Source organism: Somniosus microcephalus, chromosome 4, assembly GCF_052327205.1.
Source record: "Somniosus microcephalus isolate GS21.2 chromosome 4, FLI_Smic_1.0, whole genome shotgun sequence".
In the NCBI taxonomy this organism is placed as follows: domain Eukaryota; kingdom Metazoa; phylum Chordata; class Chondrichthyes; order Squaliformes; family Somniosidae; genus Somniosus; species Somniosus microcephalus.
In genome coordinates, this window is record NC_140990.1 from 50294780 (window position 1) to 50315424 (window position 20645).

At 49.8% G+C, this 20645-nt stretch overlaps 1 protein-coding gene across 1 annotated transcript; it reads right to left on the reverse strand.

The window, feature by feature from the left end:
- Positions 1-272: 272 nt before the first annotated feature.
- On the reverse strand, positions 273-3512 carry LOC147118840 (uncharacterized). Its single transcript, XM_085983981.1, has 2 exons — positions 3457-3512; positions 273-1206 (listed from the first exon to the last, which is right to left on the reverse strand). Exons 1-2 carry the CDS (start codon positions 3510-3512, stop codon positions 597-599), a joined length of 666 nt encoding a protein of 221 aa, XP_085840107.1. The 3' UTR covers positions 273-596.
- Between the last annotated feature and the right edge of the window lie 17133 nt (positions 3513-20645).

Sequence of the window (20645 nt, forward strand, 5' to 3'; positions counted from 1 at the left end):
AGCGCAGGTTAGATGCAGAGTAAAGCTCCCTCTACACCTTCCCATCAAACACTCCCAGGGGCAGGTGAAGTACATGTAAGATACAGAATACAGCTCCATTTACACACACTGGTTCCCCTCCCTCTCCTCCCCTTAAGATGCTGCCTCTGGTTGGGTTCAGTTCTACACTCATTGGTTCCCCTCCCACTCCTCCCCTTAAGGTGCTGACTCTGGCTGGGTGCAGTTCTACACTCACTGGTTCCCCTCCCTCTCCTCCCCTGAAGGTACTGACTGTGGCTGGGTTCAGTTCTACACTCACTTGTTCTTCTTCCTCTCCTGAATATTGACTGTTTTTGATTCGGGCCTGGGGCCGTACTCGGTGTTTGTAAAGCCTGTGTCCTCCCTGGATCCCAGGGAACGCTGAAAGGTAATAACCGATATGGGGCAAAGGCAGTTATAAGGATTTCGCTCACAGATTAGCTGTGATCTCATTGAATGGCTGAACAGACTCGAGGGGCTAAATGGCCTCCTTCTGTCTCTAAAACTGACAGAATGAACATGGTTCAGTTCTTGATGTGATTAACAGTAGCAATAACAGCAGAATCGAACCCCTGCAGTCACTTGTGACCTCGCTGGTGTTTCAGCAGGGTGAATGATCGAGTGAATCCCTTCCCACACACGGAGCAGGTGAACGGCCTCTCCCCAGTGTGAACTCGTTGGTGTCTCAGAAGCTCGGATGAATTAGCAAATCCCTTCCCACACTCAGAGCAGGTGAACGGCCTCTCCCCAGTGTGAGCTCTCTGGTGTCTCTGAAGGTGCGATAACTGAGTGAATCCTTTCTCACACACGGAGCAGGTGAATGGCCTCTCCCCAGTGTGAATACGTTGGTGTGTCAGCAGTTCGTTTCTGCTTTTAAAACTCTTCTCACAGTCAGAACATTTAAAAGGTCTGTTATCTGTGTGAATACCCTGGTGCTTCAGCAGGTTGGATAAAGTAGTGAATCCCTTCCCACATTCAATGCAGGTGAACGGCCTCTCCCCGGTGTGAACTCTCAGGTGTATCTGGAGGTTGGACGACAGAGTGAATCCCTTCCCACACACGGAGCAGGTGAACGGCCTCTCCCCGGTATGACTGCGTCGATGAGTTTCCAGCTTGGATGGGTAATTGAATCCCTTTCCACAGTCCCCACATTTCCACGGTTTCTCCGTGGTGCGGGTGTCATTGTGTCTCTCCAGGTTGTATGATCAGTTGAAGCCTCATCCACACACAGAATACGTGTACGGTTTCTCCCCGCTGTGAACGGTGTGATGTTTTTTCAGGCTGTGTAACTGGTTAAAGCTCTTTCCACAGTCAGTGCACTGGAACACTCTCACTCGGGTGTGTGTATCTCGGTGCTTTTCCAGTCACACTGATGTTTGAAATCTTTTTCCACAGACAGAACATACAAACATTTCTCCTTCCACATTCGAAGGCTGAGGATATTCAGGTCCTGATAAAGCAAGTGACCCAGTCAGATCTTGATGTGATGTCTGGTTTGAGCTTCCCACCTGCAAATCCTCCCATTCTAATATCCTGTAAAAAGAGTTTATATAGAATTATATAAATATACAGTACAGGCCATTTGGCCCAACTAGTCTGTGCTGTGTGTTCATACACCACACAAGTGTCCTCCCACTCCATCTACCTCATGTCACCCTTTCAGCATATGTTTCTATTCCGTTCTCTCATGTACGCATCTCGTTTCCTTTTAAAGCATCAAAGCTATTTGCCTCAACCACTTCCCGTATTAGCGATCCCACCACCAAACACATCTTTTCCTCATCTCCCCTTTCAGCATTCCGAAGGGACCGCTCACACTGCATCACCCTGGTTCACTCCTCCATCACCACAACACCCCTTCTCCTTCACCCGGCACCTTCCCGTGCAAGTGCTGGATGTGGAACACCTGCCCTTTTACCCTTCCCACTGTCCAGGGCCCCAAACACTCCTTCCAGGTGAAACAGCGATTTACTTGTACTTCTCGCAATCTAGTATACTGTATTCGCTGCTCACGATGTGGTCTCCTCTACATTGGGGAGATCAAACGCAGATTGGGTGACCGCTTTGCGGAACACCTCCGTTCAGTCCGTAAGGGTGACCCTGAGCTTCCGGTCGCCTGTCACTTTAATTCTCCGCTCCACTCCCACTCTGATCTCTCTGTCCTCGGCCTCTTACACTGTTCCAATGAAGCTCAACGTAAGCTCGAGGAACAGCGCCTCATCTTTCGATTAGGCACTTTACAGCCTTTTGGACTTAACATCGAGTTCAACAATTTCAGACAATAACCTCTGTCCCTATCATTTTTTCTCTCTCTCACATGGCAGCTGTTGATGATCCTGCCATTGCCATTTACACTTCATCTCGAGCCATCTTTTGTTTCTTAACTTGTCCCATTACCATCTCTTCTTGCCTCGCACCATCATCCCCTTTGTCTCTTAATCTCTCCTGCCTTCCATCCTATCACAGACCTTCCCTTTTGTTCTTTCCTCCCCTCCTCCCTCTTCCTGCCCCTACACTTGCTTTAAAACCTGTTACATCTCCAACTTTTTCCAGTTCTGACGAAGGGTCATCGACCTGAAACGTTAACTCTGTTTCTCTCTACAGATGCTGCCTGACCTGCTGAGTATTTCCAGCATTTTCTGTTTTTATTCCTGTATTAGCGAGTTCCACATTCTAACCACTCTCTGAGTAAAGACATTTCTCCTCATTTCCCTGTTGGATTTATTAGTAACTATGTTGTATTTATAGCCCCTAGTTTTAGATTCTCAATTCAATTCAATTCAATTTTATTTGTCATATATGCAGCAGACGTGTGTACTGCACAATGAAATGTTGATTTTTACGATTCTCTCCACATCTATCCTGTCCAAGCCATTTATAATTTTAAAGACCTCTATCAGGTCTCCTCTAAGTCTTCCCTTTTCTGAAGAAAAAATCCCCAACCTGTTCAATCTTTCCTGATAGTTGCACACTCCCAGTTTACAAAAGCCATCAGAGTCCAGGATAGAAATTGAGAACATTCTCCCTTCCTGGTGCCTGTCCTAAGGTGACCGCGCATGCGCCCTGCTGTGACTTTAAACCCCTGGGTAACCCGGGCGAGTCACTGACCAATCAAACCCGCAGCTGGACACACACCTGACACACAATCTACCAATGGTTTTCACCCCCGGGGCACTTGGGTCAAGTTGGGAATAGGTGCCCTGATGCCCCGCCCACTCATTGTTCCTGTACGAAGATGGCCGCACAGTGAAGCTTCCCACTCTCCTTTACCAGGATGGCGGCCGTTAACCTGGGCCGATTACCGGGAAAAAGCCCCGCAGCAGCAATCGCGGGACCATTAAGTTATTACTCGGGGCATGCGACCTACTCCGGGTGTTTATGAAGCCTATCCGCCCATATTCCGGGATCATTACGCCCCCGAGCCCCGCCATCCATTACCCGCTGCCGATGCGACTCTCCACCCTTTGTCCTTTTACACCACTCGCACTGCGCATGCTCCATCGCTGTCCGGTACTGCGCCTGCGCACTAGGCTCCTGTAGTGTGGATAGGGCATATTCGCCCGCGCGGGGAATGTTGGGTAAAAACCTCGCCATTGAAAGACAACATTAGCATATAGAAAATTATTATCTGTGATAGGCGTGAGATTGGAGCCGGAGGGCCAAGCCATAAAATTAGGAAGCAAATTATACAGAAACCCAAGTGCACGGGCCATCCGCTATAGTTCTGTCCTGGATGTGATTAACATCAGCAACAGTAGAATCCAACCCCTGCAGTCACTTGTGAACTCGCTGGTGTTTCAGCAGGTGGGTAAACGAGTGAATTTCTTCCCACACACATTTAAACATCCTTTCTTCAGCATTGTGTCTCAAATTCTTTGACCTTTTAACGTTGGAGTGTTAATAGGTGGGAAAACTGAGTAAATTCCTTCCCACACGTGAAGTATCGAACCGATCTCTCTCTGGTGTGACTGTGCTGGTGTGTCAGTAAATGGGGTGAACGAATGAATCCCTTTCCACACACACAGCTGGTGAACGGCCTCTCCCCTGTGTGAACATGCTATTGTGTCAGTAGGTGAGATGAGCAAGTGAATCTCTTTTTAAGCTCAGCTGGTGTGCAGCCTCTCCCCGGTGTGACTGTATCCATGAGTTTCCACCTCAGACGGGCAACTGAATCCATTCCCACTGTCAACAACAACAACAACTTGCATTTATATAGTGCCAATAATGTAGAAAAATCGTCCTACGGCCTTCGGAGTTATCCCCAGTGTCCTGGCCAATATTTATCCCTGAATCAACATCACAAAAAACAGATCATCTGGTCATTATCACATTGCTGTTGTGCGAGCTTGCTGCGTGCAATTTGACTGTTGTGTTTCCTGTAGGGGGTTTCTCTTGCCCGTTCTGGTTTCCTACCAGGCTTCGTGCAATAATTACCCTTGAGTGGTTCGACCCACTCTTCCCTACGGTTCTAGACCTTGGACTTAGGTGCAGGGAACTGTAGTGCAGAGAAAAACTCAATAGACCAGGTTGAATAGCATGAAATGGATGCAACAGTTTGCAGCATTACAAAATACATATCATAAGCACAAATCAAAGTGACTACAAGCATGCACATATCTCTAAACTTGATTCCATGGAAATGGGAAACACACGGCACATCGAAAAAGGGGGAACACATTACGATTACCCTTACCCTCTCCCTCCCCTTATACCTAAACTACGTTTCGACTTGAGGAACTCGGAATCATGCTCACCACTTTCAGATTCGCAAAAGAGGGGGTTCGCAGCCTTTTGGCACAGCTTGCCGTCGTCACGTGGATTTGGAAACTTCTGGCGCAGCTTGTTTTTCTCTTTCTCTTTCTCCCGCAATGGGGCAATGGACACAGCCTTGATGAGCGCTCATCAAGGTTGAATCATTTAAATCTGTTGTGGATTTGGATGGGGCAGTCCCTGCCACCAATGTGATGTTGAAGAACTGGATGCATAAGGAGGGTCCAGTGAGGAAAAACACCCCGAGAATGGGATGTTGAGGCACGGGAGTGCTAGGTCCGAAATGTCCTTTTCCTCCGGCCTGGATCGTCGGTTTTCCTGAGGGTGTCTTCTTCTTCGGCCTGGGTCGTTGATGATCTCCTGACAACGGTACCTGGGCCACCCTCGTCGTCTTCTCATCGTGGCCGAGCCTTGTCTGGCTGAACACCGACCACGTTGTCTTTTCCCGAAATGTCCGTCCGAAGCGTCTTTAAAAGAAGAAACGTCTTGATCGAATTCCGAAGCTACCGAGGTAGAAGAGCCGTTGATGGACTTTTCAAAATCCATAGTTATACCCTTTTGGGCCAGTCTTATCTCCCGCCAGATCATAGTCCAGTCTTTGTAATATTTTGGCGGGCAGAAATCTCTGCAGGGGCGCTTTGTCTTGTAACAGGAGCCGGTGATAACTTAACTGGCCTTCCTGGCCGATAATGTCTTTTAATGTCTTTTACTTTGTCACCGTAACTCGGTTCGCATATTGATCGGTCTGGAGATTTCCCTTGATGGCTGTTAAACGGTTTCTCCTTTGTACATTAAATGGGTTTAAGTGTTCATTCATTGTCCGCCCATATCTTGATGGGCCCCATCCTGTTTGCCTGAAACTGTCTTGTACTTAGAATCCAATTGAATATGTATGCTGTTTCCCTGAGTTTCGGTTTCCCGATACTGGCTTTCGCGGGCTTACTGCTCTCAATCCACAAGCCTGTCTGGCTTGCAGTAACAGAAATCAAATGGTCCAAGAAACTGATCACGAGGTCCGGCGGCCATTTTGTATGCCCTTTTATCAAAGGTTTTTAACTGTACAAGCTTCTTCTGGTCAATAAAGCTGTATTATTAATCCTGTTGTCTTGTGTGAAATTATAATGAAAATTTTCGAATCTTACAGTCCCCCCTGTGATACTGATAGCTTGCTTACAGTATCAATAATCCTTGGTGAGCAAATTTTCCCGATTCCCCACGTCCAAACATTCCCGGTAATTAACTATCTATGACCCCCATGACGCATGCAGTTCCCATTTCAGAGAATTACCCTGTGTACAATTGGACAATCATAGGCAGTATTACCTTAAACTATAACACATTAATCTTTCAGATGTGAAGGGCCCAATGCTCCTTGCACCACCTGCATACACCTTTTATTCATCAAAAAAACTTCACCAAACGGCTATAACATTACAACATACACACACTTAAAACCCTGCAGTAACTGAAAATCTAAACATGGAGGGACGCCTTGTAACCTTTTAACACTAGCTGTTTACACTGGGGTGTCCTCCTCCCCCACTCGGACATAGCGTTCTCTCCATTCTCATGTGTTCTCGTGCCTCTGGAGGCGTTTGCCTCTCTTGCAATGCACGAACAGCAAAAATATTACAATTAAAACCTGACACACTACTAGGATGTGGGATGCTATTCTAATCCAGGCCGGGATTTCTATATTGGTGAACAGGTCCCACCATGGTGGGGTGACTATATCCAATATGTCTTTCCCTATCTCTATTGTCTTCTGCTCCAGTGTGTAAAAATGTTTCTGTGAAACTATAACAGCTTTTAAAATCTTGGTGAGGTGTTCGGGGAGAGGGGGAATGACATAACCAAAGTGCGCGACGAATCGCTGCAAGTCCGTGAAATTCTCTTTTACAGTGAGGTGAACGGTGGAGGGTGCAGGAATGGGGACAATCCGTTGTTGTGCCACTTGAACTTCAGCCCTGGGTTTGAAACAGAAACTGCTGTCACTGACCGGACACCCCTCGTGCTGTCCATAGCGGTAGTGAGGCGCTGCAGTGGTGACACAGTATGTCCCACCTCCGATATATGCCACCTGCGGGGGCACATGGTCCTTTGCCATTGCCTCCATGGTCCAATTTATCGGCTTCGTGCTAGCGACTCTGAACCCGCACTGTGGTTTCAAAAAGGCATTCAAATGCTGGGGGCACAGGATGATGTGTGCTCCCCGGCTACGACACCCCGAGAGGTCGGTGCCTGTCATCGTACGCTCCCATCTGATGACATAAGGCGGGAACACTGCATAACGAATGTGCGCACCCCCCTGAATGACTCCAATGTTCTCCACCCTGTATACCAGGGCGGGCCTTGCTGCGGGACCCAACACCGGCATCCTTATTACGATTCCCATGATAGTGTGATTCAAGCGTCCGCAGTCCACTGGGACTGGGTACGCCTCTGCGGCTAGTCTGAGCTGGCACGGACTTAATGCGTTCTCGAAAGGGTGGAGCGCTTGCAAGTGCTTGTTGCTGATCCAGGACGGGACCAAACCTTGTTTTAAATCCTCCAGATTACTGCGGCCCTCGCCCAGTAACCACACCCCATATAGCACACAAGCCTCGTTCTGCGCAGCCTGATCGGACGCATTCCGATCCTCCTTAATGAGCGCATTTACTGTCCTAGCGTGCTTCTCCAGCTCAGCAATTACTTCCTTTAAGTGTACTGTCATGGCTTGGTCTTCATGCAGCTCAGAACCCACTACCTTATTTTCGCTTGTCAGTATGTTCCTCAACTGGGTTTTTAAACCATTGATCTGTGTCTGCAGCTCCACGTTGTCTAGAGCGTTGACAACAGATGTTCCGGTGTTAAAAGCAGTGAAAATGTCATTAACAGTACCCCTTCTTTGCCTCCCTACCCGATCCAAAACTTCCTGTGGTGTGGTGTATAATTTGGCCTTGTCGATGTCGGCAAAGTCAAATTCGTAAAATTGTCTGAACATTCGGGTTAACAGTACCTGGTACAACTGTTCCGTTTCCCTGGGGCACCACTCCGGCAATCGTACCTCAGTGAGGTTTAAAATCACTGAGGCCACCGCGTAGTGTACCCCTTGGTACAGCACCTGACCAGTGGGTACCAATACTAAACCGTTCCCGGGTCCCTTTGTGGTGGTGGGACACCCTTCCTTCTGGGCTAGTGCTACCGGGATCGTGGGCAGGGGCCTGCGTGGGCGGGTGATGAGTTCAGTGGCGTTTACTGGAATCGGGGAGTATGGGGCTCCGCACGCCCGAGTGCTGACATCCCATCTCATCCCTTTTCCTTCGTCCTGCCACTGCCTCTGGAAAAAGATGGATATGCCCTTGGGGCAGACGCGTTTCGAACCCCACATACAGACATATATTCCTTCATCTGGCTCCCACCATTTGTCCCAACACACACGTAATTGTCCGTGAGTCCCCATAATTGTCCGATGGGTATTGTTACCCAGTCGCTCCCACTCGATAGTAGAGTTTTTCATGTCCTTTCCCAGCTTTCGTAGCCACCACCATCGACTTAGTGGTACGTTCCCATTACACACCAAACAGATCTTCTTTCCCACGGTAACGCTGACTCTGGGTGCAAGGATCCTCACCCGAGGGCACATTAATGAAGTCTCTTGGTAGGGAAAACCGAAATTGCTGGAGTGTTCCGTAGAATTCGTCCCCAGCCATCCTGGCCATCTCCCTTGGTGGAAGTAGGTGGCGGTTTCCTCAACCTCTCACTTCCCCGTCCCATCCATCGTGATGGGGGCTGTGTCCCCGGAACACCCGAACACGATGACGTCCTTGGTGCGGCCCCGGTAGGCCAGCCCGCACCCAATCACCGCGATCCCTACGAGAATCCTTTCCATTGTATCCCTGGTTCCTGTAATCGACAAGATGATGTAGCCAGGCTCCCAACAGGTGCTGGCTTAATTAAACGGACGCGCGGATCCCTTGACCCCACTTCCAAACAACCACACATACTGGGCAGACTTTGAAAACTATCCTTTAAACATTCCGTCATCTCAAACTTTACACATCTTAAACTAACATTAAAATTACTTATACTTAACATCATCACCTAAACCTATATACAGCGCCGCCCTCCTTCGGGCGGCCTACCTAATTCCTGTGAGGACTGCAGCGTGCCGCTTCCTGTGGCGGGGCTGCACTGACCTTCGGCTTTGATCCCCCGCAGCCTGTCGCTGCTGAATGGGAATCGTGCCTCTCTCGGGCTGCTCTGTATCGAGGTTGGGGAAGATAGGGAGAGTTGGACCATTGCTTTTTGGGCTGTGGCTTTCGAGTCGACCTACGAGGGGCTGCCTTGGGTGAGGCTCCCAGGGCCGACGGACCGGGGGTTGGGACTTTCACTGTCACAGCCTGTGGTCCCACCACAGCTGCCGGCTCCGGCTCCCTTCCCTCAGGCTCTGCCCCCCCGGGGCCGGGATTTGTGGTATCCGACTCCACCTCACCTGTCCCGACAGGTAGTGAGTCTCCGCCCCCAATCCCTGCCTCCCCTGAGCTTGAGTCGAGGGCGGAATCTTCGTCCTCTGACTCATCCTCCTCCGTGATCTGGTCAAGGGCGGGGTCGAGCTGTTCGGGCTCTTCCTCGTCCGATTCCCAAATTAGAGGGGAGACCTCCTCCTCCTCTATTAGGATGACCCCTTCTTTCATGCAGGCTACAGTTCCAGCCTGTGTGGTCTGTGACTCTGTCGCAGGCTGAGGATTTTTGTCCTCAGACCTGGCCACTGTTGTTGGCCCTTGTGCACCCGCCTTAAACAGTTTGCACTGGTTAATGTGAAACCATTTTGTACGTCGGGGCACCTTCACTGCATAAACCATGGGGCTGGCCTTGTCTACAATGCTGTAGGGCCCCATGTACAGTGGTTCAAAACTCCCCACCCGGGCATAGTTCCTAACCATGACCTGGTCTCCGACTTCCCACTCTTGTTGCTTACGAGGTTCCAGCAACAGTCGGTTGCTCTAATGCTGTTTCCCCATTTTCCCAGCCGCCTGCCCATAAATCTGTTTCAGGCGCTCCAAAAGGGTCTGAACGAACTTGTCTCGTTTCACCTCTTGGAGTTGGCCCTCAGTGAGAACCGGGGCTAGTACATGGGTGGGTGTTCGCATGATCCTCCCAGTCATTAATTCGTGCGGGGAGTACCCTGTACTTTTGGACTGGTTGGCTCGGATCCCCATGAGGACTAAAGGCAGGACCTCCGCCCATTTCTGGGGCGAGCCCATTGTCTCTTTCCTCAGCTTTTCCTTGAGGGTCCGGTTCATGCGCTCAACAATCCCGGATGACTGGGGATTGTACGCTACGTGCCACTTCCCTTCAATGCCCAAGAACATGAGGGTGTTCTGCATCACTTGACCGGTGAACTGACTCCCTTGATTGGACTCAACAAAACGGGGGAGTCCCCATTGTGAGAACACTTCCCGGACCAAGATCTTGGCAGTACCCAGTGCCGTAGCTGTTCTGCACGGGAAAGCTTCTACCCATTTAGTGAACACATCCACTAGAACAAGGCAATACTTATACCCGCCCTGGGCGGCGGGCAGGGGCCCTATGTAGTCGACCTGAATCGACTGCCACGGTCCCTCTCCCCTCCTGATGTGTCCCATGGGCACCTTCCTTTTCTGGGGGTCTGGGTTGTTTGCAGCGCACACAAGACAGCTCGCACAGAACTCGCGGACATCGACCCTAAGTCCCGGCCACCATCCCGCCTGCTCTACCCGTTGCCAGGTAACCTCAGGCCCGGGGTGTCCCGCCCCTGGACCCTCATGGGCCAGTTGAAGGAATTCCCTCCGGTGCTGCTGCGGCACAACCCACTGCTCCTCTCGGAACAACATGCCTTCCTTGACTGAGAGGGCTGCCGTACTGTACGGACCCTCTACCTGCTTGCCCTCGACAATGGCTTTTAGGACCGTTTTGAGGGCGGGATCCAGGGTTTGGACGGTTTTTAAGTCTAGGGGCGGTGTCACCCCTGTGTTCCCTGGAGTCCCCTCACCGCCTTTGATCGCTGCCACGGGTCCGGGTCCATAGGGGTCCCAGAGAATGCCGTTGCGGGCACCCTCCCTGGCTAGCGCATCCGCCTGCTGGTTGCCCTGACTGCGGGGTTCTGTGGTGGAATGAGCCTTCACCTTATGGATGAACACTTCCCCTTCCTCCCCCATGGCTGCCAGGATCTTTTCCAGCAAGGGCTTAACTGTTAAAAGCTGTCCGTCTGCGGAGGTATATCCGCGGCGGGACCAGATGGCGAGGTATTCCGTACACGAATTGCACGTGAACATCCTGTCCGAGCAAATTGTGTATGGGGTCGGGAAGGTTTCGGGGTGGGTGACCACGTACGCCACCGCGGACAGTTCAGCTTGCTGTGCGCTCATAGTGCTGGGGAGCTTAATTGCCAAGGCAATGTTTGCCGCAGGGTCATAAACTCCACACCCTGTGAGTCGTTCGCCAGCAGATACCGTGCTGGAACCGTCTACATAGATCTCGCGGCCTGTGGGGTGTATCCCGGCCCGTAAACTTATGTTAACCTCCCATACCCCTTCGACGGAACACCGATGGGCTGTTCCGGGATATACCATGTTGGCTGCGAGCTTCGGCTCGCAGAGGCCTTTAACTTTGAGATCCATCTGGGAAAGGAGGAGGGTCCAGCGCGCAATCCGGGCGCTGCTTACAGTCCCATCCTTGATCCTTCCATCCAGAAGCATCTTTGTGGGGGTGTGATGGGCGAGGAGAGTGATGGGAGAGGTTCCTGTGAAGATCACTGATCTGTTCACAGCCCAATGCGTGGCCAGGAGATGCCGTTCGCAATTGGAAAAACTCCTCTCCACATCCGTGAGTACCCTGGAGGAATAGACCACTGGTCTTAGCTTGCCGTGTCGCTCCTGGAGCAGCACGGCACTCAGGCTGTCCCCACTAGCGGCTACTTCCAGGAAGAACTCCTCTCCCCCATCTATGGCCCCTAAGGCTGGCGCGGTCTGCAGATCCCTTTTCAACTTCTCGAATGCTGCCTGACACCCCTCATCCCAAGACCACTCGACTCCCTTGTGTAAGAGTCGGAGTAGCGGGGCTGCTGTGGCTGCATAGTCCTCGATGAAATCCCTGCAGTACCCGGTCAACCCCAAAAAGGACCTTACACCCGTTACTGTGTTAGGGATTGGTAGATCTTGCACCGATTCCCGTCTAGCCTTATCTATGGCCCTTTCTCCAGCGCGGATGGCCAGACCCAGGAATTTCACCTCTTGCTGGCCGATCTGTGCTTTCTTTGGGTTTACTTTGAAACCCTTCCTTTCTAGCAGTTCCAATAATTCGGCTAATAGTGGGCCGTGCTCCTCCATTGAGTCCGTGAACAGGAGTAAGTCATCCACATACTGCACTATCTGATTGGGCTGGCTAAATTCTTTTAAACTTCCCGCCATGCATTGATGGAAAATGCTGGGGCTGTTGTGAAAACCCTGTGGCAAGCAGTTCCAAGTGTACTGTTGCCCTTTAAAAGTAAAGGCAAACTTGGACTGATCCTCCCGCCGCAGCGGAATGGACCAAAAACCGTTCGAGATATCCAGCACCGTGAACGTGGTCGCGGATGCCGGAATACTCCCTATTAGGTTGGCAACTGCTGCTACCATGGGCGCGCAGGCTGGGATGTTACTGTTGAGGACTCTATAGTCCACCGTGGCCCTCCACGAATTGTCCGGCTTCTTCACCGGCCATAATGGGGAGTTCACGTGAGTGGCTATTTGTCTCAATATGCCCTGCTGCACCAAGGAAGATATTGCTGTCTCCATGTCGGGTTCTGCCTCCTTGGGGAAGTTATACTGCTTTTGGGGCCGGATCATGGGGTCCCCGTCTACGCTGACCTCAAATCCGGTGACCCTCCCACAGTCGTGCTTGTGGGTGGCAAACGCGGTCAGATTTTCCGACACAAACGCTTGCAAGTCCGTTGGGACGTCCGCGACCAGAAGCTCGAGGTCGTAACCCCCTGACGGCTTCATGGTGCACAGGGTCCCCTTTTCTCCCTTTCCTGGGATCACAACTACCTTACCTAAACCATTTTCGGCTCCCCAGAGACAGTGATTTCTAAGGTCCACAAGGATCCCGTGTTCCACCAAGAAATCAGCCCCGAGGATGCCTTTCCTCCCCCCCTCATTCCACTTTAATAGGATGCACGTCCATGTGGTGCGGAGTGCTCCCAAATGAATGGAGAGCGGGATGGAGTACGCGCCAGCCTGTTCTCTGCCTGTGAAACCCGCTACTGAGAATGGAGCCTGGGTAGATAGAGGTGAGGCAAAAGGCCTAGCTGTGTGGATCACGGTGCATGATGCTCCCGTATCCAACAGGTAACTACCCTTTTCCTTCTCCACCTCCATCTCCACAATGGGTCTTCTCCACGCGTCATAACGGAGCAGACACAGGTAGACGGGCTGCGCGGGCTTCAGTCATTGGGGCGCTGCGGTTGGGGCTGGGGGAGCAACAGGGTTGTTGACAACTGCCACCTTCCCCTGCGAGGTCATTAGGGACCGCATTGTCTGTAAAATCGACTCAATCGCAGCGGGATCCACAACTGCACCAGCTCCTGGTGCTGGGGCAGGGGCTACGGTTTGGTTTTGGGCTGGTGCTGGGGCAGGAGCTACGGTTTGGTTTTGGGTTGGTGCTGGGGCAGGAGCTACGGTTTGGTTTTGGGCTGGTGCTGGGGCAGCGGTCTGGGCTTGGGCTTGGACTGTGGGAAATTTCCCTCTATTATCCTTCCAGGGATTTCTACAGTCCCAGCTCCAATGACCCTCCTTTCCACACCCGTAACAACTGCTCTTGGCTTGGGGGGCATGATTCCCCTCCTGATGCCATTCCTTTTTAGCAGGAGCTGCAGGCCTCGCCTCATGCACCTTTCCTTTTGAGGAAGGCACGCTCCTACTCTTGTTGTTCCTGTAACCTATCGTGAGCTGATCAAGTACTAGTTCCTCCGTGGAGCGGGGGTTAGTGGGGTCAAACCATGCCTTGGCCTGCTCCCTCACTGGCGGCAAGCAATTGGCGAGCAGACACCGGAGCCAATGAGCCCTTTGGTCATCATCTAGCGCGTCCCGTTCCGGTCCTCCCGGACAGCTGCGCCGGTACACTGGCCACAACCTTCCGGCGAAAACCCGTGGGGGTTCTCCCGCTAGCTGTATCGTCCTTTCCAATCGGAGGAACGGACTTCCATCACCCTCCCCTATAATCTCCAGGATCTCATTCCGTATCTCCTCGTACGTTTTTCGCCCTCTCTTGCTCTCGTCAGGGAGACATTGGAGGAGTGAGCTGTCCAGGGAGAACAGCAGCATTTTGGACAGTTCGGCCCCGTCGCAGTCATTAACTGCTGCGGTTTGCTCCACGTCCCGAAAATGCACTGAGGGATCTCCTGACTCGGAGAGTTTTGAGATGTCACTGATCATTTCTCTTAGCTGTCGTGCGTTATGGGGCATTATGATTTGATTCACAAGGGGTCCATCCGTGCCATCCTGTTGGTTCGGACCGAGCCTCTGGTGTCGCGTGGGACACATCGGCGCTGGTCCGGACTCTACTACCTGGTGTTGCTCTACCTCAAGAACCCCTGTGTCTGACTCCTCCGTTTCCTTCCCTGGAGTCCAAGACTCATCATAGGCAGGAGGTGCTGAGGGCTCGGGGGTTGGTACCCTAACTGTCTCTTGTAGAATCGGTCTTTTGGATTCCTTGGCTAACAGTAGCTGGCTCGCTGGCGGGTTTATGAGACACACCAATCCGTTTGCCTTGGCTAGGGCCATTCTCAGGTCCTCTAGCTCCCTGTGACAAGCGCTATGATCGGTGTTCTCAGACCTATCCTCCATGGCCATCTTATAAGCTGCCCTAGCCCCCAAGATACTTTCCTCCTGTGTCGCTATCTGCTTGGCTAGGCGGAAACATCTCTCTCTCATTCTACCTTCGCTGGCCTTGGCCTCAATGACCTGACATTCCAAATACTCTATCCGGGTCTCATGGCGGTAGGTTGCGGATTGGCGTTCCTGATTCAGCGCGTTGAGCGATTGAATCAGTTTCTGACCTCCCGCAACCTTTTCCTCTACTTCTGTGAGCAGCCCGTTGATCTGGGCTGTCTGTGCTACAACGACCTGGTCCAAAAGCTGGACTTGCTTCTTGTAACACATCAGCCAGACCGCTTTTTCTACGGATCTTTTGTGCTCTTTGCTGCCTGTCCACTTGATGGCTGCGTCTAGCGGGCGCCTTTCCCTTAATAAGTCAGATATCCATTGTTTTGTAAGGTTTACCTTCCCAAAAACATAATCCGCTATCCTCTCATCCATCACATTTCGTTTATTTAAACCCTGATCTAACACGCTACATTCCTGCTGCCAAGGTCCTGCCGCGGTCGCCATTTCTGTAGGGGGTTTCTCTTGCCCGTTCTGGTTTCCTACCAGGCTTCGTGCAATAATTACCCTTGAGTGGTTCGACCCACTCTTCCCTACGGTTCTAGACCTTGGACTTAGGTGCAGGGAACTGTAGTGCAGAGAAAAACTCAATAGACCAGGTTGAATAGCACGAAATAGATGCTTTTATTATTAAACAGTTTGCAGCATTACAAAATACATATCATAAGCACAAATCAAAGTGACTACAAGCATGCACATATCTATAAACTTGATTCCATGGAAATGGGAAACACACGGCACATCGAAAAAGGGGAAACACATTACGATTACCCTTACCCTCTCCCTCCCCTTATACCTAAACTACGTTTCAACTTGAGGAACTCGGGATCATGCTCACCACTTTCAGATTCGCAAAAGAGGGGGTTCACAGCCTTTTGGCACAGCTTGCCGTCGTCACGTGGATTTGGAAACTTCTGGCGCAGCTTGTTTTTCTCTTTCTCTTTCTCCCGCGATGGGGCAATGGACACAGCCTTGATGAGCGCTCGTCAAGGTTGAATCATGTAAATCTGTTGTGGATTTCGATGGGGCAGTCCCTGCCACCAATGTGATGTTGAAGAACTGGATGCATAAGGAGGGTCCAGTGAGGAAAAACACCCCGAGAATGGGATGTTGAGGCACGGGAGTGCTAGGTCCGAAATGTCCTTTTCCTCCGGCCTGGATCGTTGGTTTTCCTGAGGGTGTCTTCTTCTTCGGCCTGGGTCGTCGATGATCTCCCGACAACGGTACCCGGGCCACCCTCGTCGTCTTCTCGTCGTGGCCGAGCCTTGTCTGGCTGAACACTGACCACGTTGTCTTTTCCCGAAATGTCCGTCCGAAGCGTCTTTAAAAGAAGAAACGTCTTGATCGAATTCCGAAGCTACCGAGGTAGAAGAGCCGTTGATGGACTTTTCAAAATCCATAGTTATACCCTTTTGGGCCAGCCTTATCTCCCGCCAGATCATAGTCCAGTCTTTGTAATATTTTGGCGGGCAGAAATCTCTGTAGGGGCGCTTTGTCTTGTAACGGGAGCCGGTGATAACTTAGCTGGCCTTCCTGGCCGATAATGTCTTTTAATGTCTTTTACTTTGTCACCGTAACTCGGTTCGCATAATGATCGGTCTGGAGATTTCCCTTGATGGCTGTTAAACGGTTTCTCCTTTGTACATTAAATGGGTTTAAGTGTTCATTCATTGTCCGCCCATATCTTGATGGGCCCCATCCTGTTTGCCTGAAACTGTCTTGTACTTAGAATCCATTGAATATGTATGCTGTTTCCCTGAGTTTCGGTTTCCCGATACTGGCTTTCGCGGGCTTACTGCTCTCAATCCACAAGCCTGTCTGGCTTGCAGTAACAGAAATCAAATGGTCCAAGAAACTGATCACGAGGTCCGGCGGCCATTTTGTATGCCCTTTTATCAAAGGTTTTTAACTGTGCAAGCTTCTTCTGGTCAATAAAGCTATATTATTAATCCTGTTGTCTTGTGTGAATTTATAATGAAAATTTTCGAATCTTACATTCCTACATTACAACAGTGACTACACTTCAAAAGTATTTCATTGGCTGTAAAGCGCTTTGGAACATCCTGAGGTTGGTAAAGGCGCTATATAAATGCAAGTCTTTCTTTCTTTCACAGGAGCGTTAACAGTCCTCACATTAACACTGTAGGTTCTCAGCACATCTGTGCTTCTGTCTCGAATTTGGTCTCCCAAACACTACTGTAATTTCCATGCAATAAACATGGAAATGCACATATTTTGCCAATGTAAGTCAGTGACTCTGATAAATGGTTCATTACATCACGTAACACCCCTACGGTTGTAAAGCAGCAGATCCTCTGGCCCAGGATGAGCTGTGCCTTGGTAGATCTGCTGGTGATGTAATACAAACGGTCATTGTTTGTGTATTCCATGTTTGTTGCATCACACCAATTTATTTCAGTCAATTTTCTCACAGCTGATTGTCTCATAGGTAAATTTATTCCAACAATCTTAATAACTCGTGTTCCTTTTACCAAGGTGTTCACCAAGGAAGATGACTTCGCCAAAGTCACGGTAAACGAGGAGGTTGCTGGGATACTGGATGATATAAAAGTAGATATAGAGGAGGTACGAGAAAGGCTGGCAGTACTTAAAGTGGATAAGTCACCCGGTCCGGATGGGAGGTATCCAAGGTTGCTGAGGTAAGTAAGGGTAGAAATTGCAGAGGTGCTGGCCACAATTTTCCAATCCTCCTTAGATACAGGGGTGATGGCAGAGGTCTGGAGGATTGCAAACGTTACACACTTGTTTGAAAAAGGGGAGAAGGATAAATCTGGAAATTACAGGGCAGTCAGTTTAACGTCAGTGGTGGGGAAGCTTTTAGAAGCAATAATCCGGGAGAAAGTTAACAGCCACTTGGACAAGCATGGACTAAAAGGTGAGCCAGCATGGATTTGTTAAGGGCAAGTCGTGTTTGACTAACTCGATTGAGTTTTTTGATGCGGTAACAGAGGGTGGATGAGGGCGGAGCAAATGATGTTGTGTATATGGACTTTCAAAAGGCATTTGATAAAGTACCACATAATGGGCTTGTTCACATAATTGAGGCCCATGGGATAAAAGGGGCAGTGACAGCATGGATACAAAGGTGGCTACGGGATAGAAAACAGAGAGTTGTGTTGAATGGCTGTTATTCAGACAGGAGGGAGGTATAGAGTGGTGTTAGAACATAAGAACATAAGAAATAAGAGCAGGAGTAGGCCATTCGGCCCCTCGAGCCTGCTCCACCATTCAATAAGATCATGGCTGATCATCGACCTCAACTCCACTTTCCCGCCCGATCTCCATATCCCTCGATTCCCCTAGAGTCCAAAAATCTATCGATCTCAGCCTTGAATATACTCAATGACTCAGCATTCACAGCCCTCTGGGGCAGAGAATTCCAAAGATTCACAACCCTCTGAGTGAAGAAATTCCTCCTCATCTTGGTCTTAAATGGCCGACCCCTTATCCTGAGCCTAAGCCCCCTAGTTCTGGACACTCCAGCCAGGGGAAACAGCCTCTCAGCATCTACCCCGTCAATCCCCCTCAGAATCTTGTATGTTTCAATGAGATCACCTCTCATTCTTCTAAACTCCAGGGAGTAGCGGCCCATTCTACACAATCTCTCCTCATAGGACAGCCCTCTCATCACAGGAATCAATCTAACATAGAAACATAGAAGATAGGAGCAGGAGTAGGCCATTTGGCCCCTCAAGCCTGCTCCGCCATTCAATGAGATCATGGCTGATCATCCAAACTCAGTACCCTGTCCCTGCCTTCTCCCCATATCCCTTGATCCCTTTAGCCTCAAGAAATATATCTAACTCTTTCTTGAATATATTTAATGAACTGGCCTCCACCGCCCTCTGTGGCAGAGAATTCTACAGGTTCACCACTCTCTGGGTGAAGAAATTCCTCCTCATTTCAGTCCTAAATGGCTTACCCCTTATCCTTAGACTGTGACCCCTGGTTCTGGACTCCCCGGCCATCAGAAACATCCTTTCTGCATCTAGTCTGTCCAGACCTGACAGAATTTTATAGGTTTCAATGAGATCCCCTCTCAATCTTCTAAACTCCAGCGAGTATAAGCCCAATCGACACAATCTCTCCTCGTACGTCATTCCTGCCATCCCAGGTATCAGCCTGGTGAATCTTCGCTGCACTCCTTCCATGGCAAGAACGTCGTTCCTCAGATAAGGAGACCAGAACTGTGCACAGTACTCCAGGTGTGGTCTCACCAAGGCCCTGTACAATTGGAGTAAGACTTCCTTACTCTTATACTCCAACCCCTTGCAATAAAGGCCAACATGCCATTTGCCTTCCTTATTGCTTGCTGTATCTGTATGCTAACTTTCTGTGTTTCTTGCACAAGGACACCCAAATCTCTCTGAACACCAACATTTGAAAGTTTCTCACCATTTAAAAGTATTCAGTTTTTCTACTCTTCCTACCAAAGTGAATAACCTCACATTTCCCTACATTATACTCCATCTGCCACCTTACTGCCCACTCACTCAGTCTATCTATATCCCTTTGCAGACTTTGTGTTCTCCTCACAGCTTACTGTCCCACCTAGCTTTGTATCATCAGCAAACTTGGATACATTACACTCGGTCCCTTCATCTAGGTCATTAATATAGATTGTAAATAGCTGAGGCCCCAACACTGATCCTTGTGGCACCCCACTAGTTACAGCCTGCCAACCTGAAAAAGATCCATTTATCCATAATCTCTGTTTTCTGTCCATTAACCAATCCTCTATCCATGTTACGATATTACCCCCAGGGTTCAGTACTAGGACCACTGCTTTTGATAAACATTAATGACTTGGACTTGGGGGTACAGGGCACAATTTTGACATTTTTAGATGACACGAAACTTGGAACTGTAGTAAACAGTGAGGAAGATAGTGATAGATTTCAAGAGGACATAGACAGGCTGGTGGAATTGGTGGACACACGGCACATGAAATTCAACACAGTAAAGTGTGAGGTGATACATTTTGGTGGGAAGAGTGAGGAGAGACCGTACACACTAAATGGACAGTTTTAAAGGGGGTGCAAGAACAGAGAGACCTGGGGGTGTTTGTGCACAAATCTTCGAAGGTGGCAGGACAGGCTAACAAGGCAGTTAATAAAGCATTTGGGATCCTGGGCTTCATAAATAGAGGCATTGAGTACAAAAGTCAGGAGGTTTATGCTAAACCTTTATAAAACACTAGTTCGGCCTCAGCTGGAGTCTTGTGTCCAATTCTGGGCCCCACACTTTATGAAGGATGTGACGGCTTTGGAGAGGGTGCAGAAGAGATTTACTGGAATGGTTCCAGGGATGAGGGATTACAGTTACGTGGGGAGACTGGAGAAGCTGGGGTTGTTCTCCTTGGAGCAGAGAAGGTTAAGAGGAGATTTGATAGAGGTGTTCAATATCATGAACGGTTTTAATAGAGTAAATAAGGAGAAACTGTTTCAAGTGGCAGAAGGGTCGGTAACCAGAGAACACAGGTTAAAGTTCTGATGAAGGGTCATCGACCTGAAACGTTAACTCTGTTTCTCTCTCCACAGATGCTGTCTGACCTGCTGAGTATTTCCAGCAGTTTCTGTTTTTATTTCAGATTTCCAGCATCCGCAGTAATTTGCTTTTGTAACACAGATTAAACACAGAGGCGACTTGAGGAAACATTTTTTTTTTACACAGCGAGTAGTTAGGCCACAGCTCTAGAAAACTGCGTGCAGTTCTGGTCACCACATTACAGGAACGATGCGGTTGTGCTCGAGAGGGTCGAGGAGATTTACCAGGATGTTGCCTGGACTGGAGAATTTTAGCTGCGAGGAAAGATTGGATCGGCTGGGGTTGTTTTCTTTGGAACAGTGGAGGCTGAGGAGAGACCTTATTGAGGTGTATAAAAATATGAGGGGC

Coding starts and splice junctions, on each gene's coding strand:
- LOC147118840 (XM_085983981.1), bottom strand. CDS start 3,512: ATGCGCAGTGCGAGTGGTGTAAAAGGACAAAGGGTGGAGAGTCGCATC. Junction 1,207..3,456: donor GAGAGTCGCATCGGCAGCGG/GTAATGGATGGC, acceptor CAACCTGGAGAG/ACACAATGACACCCGCACCA.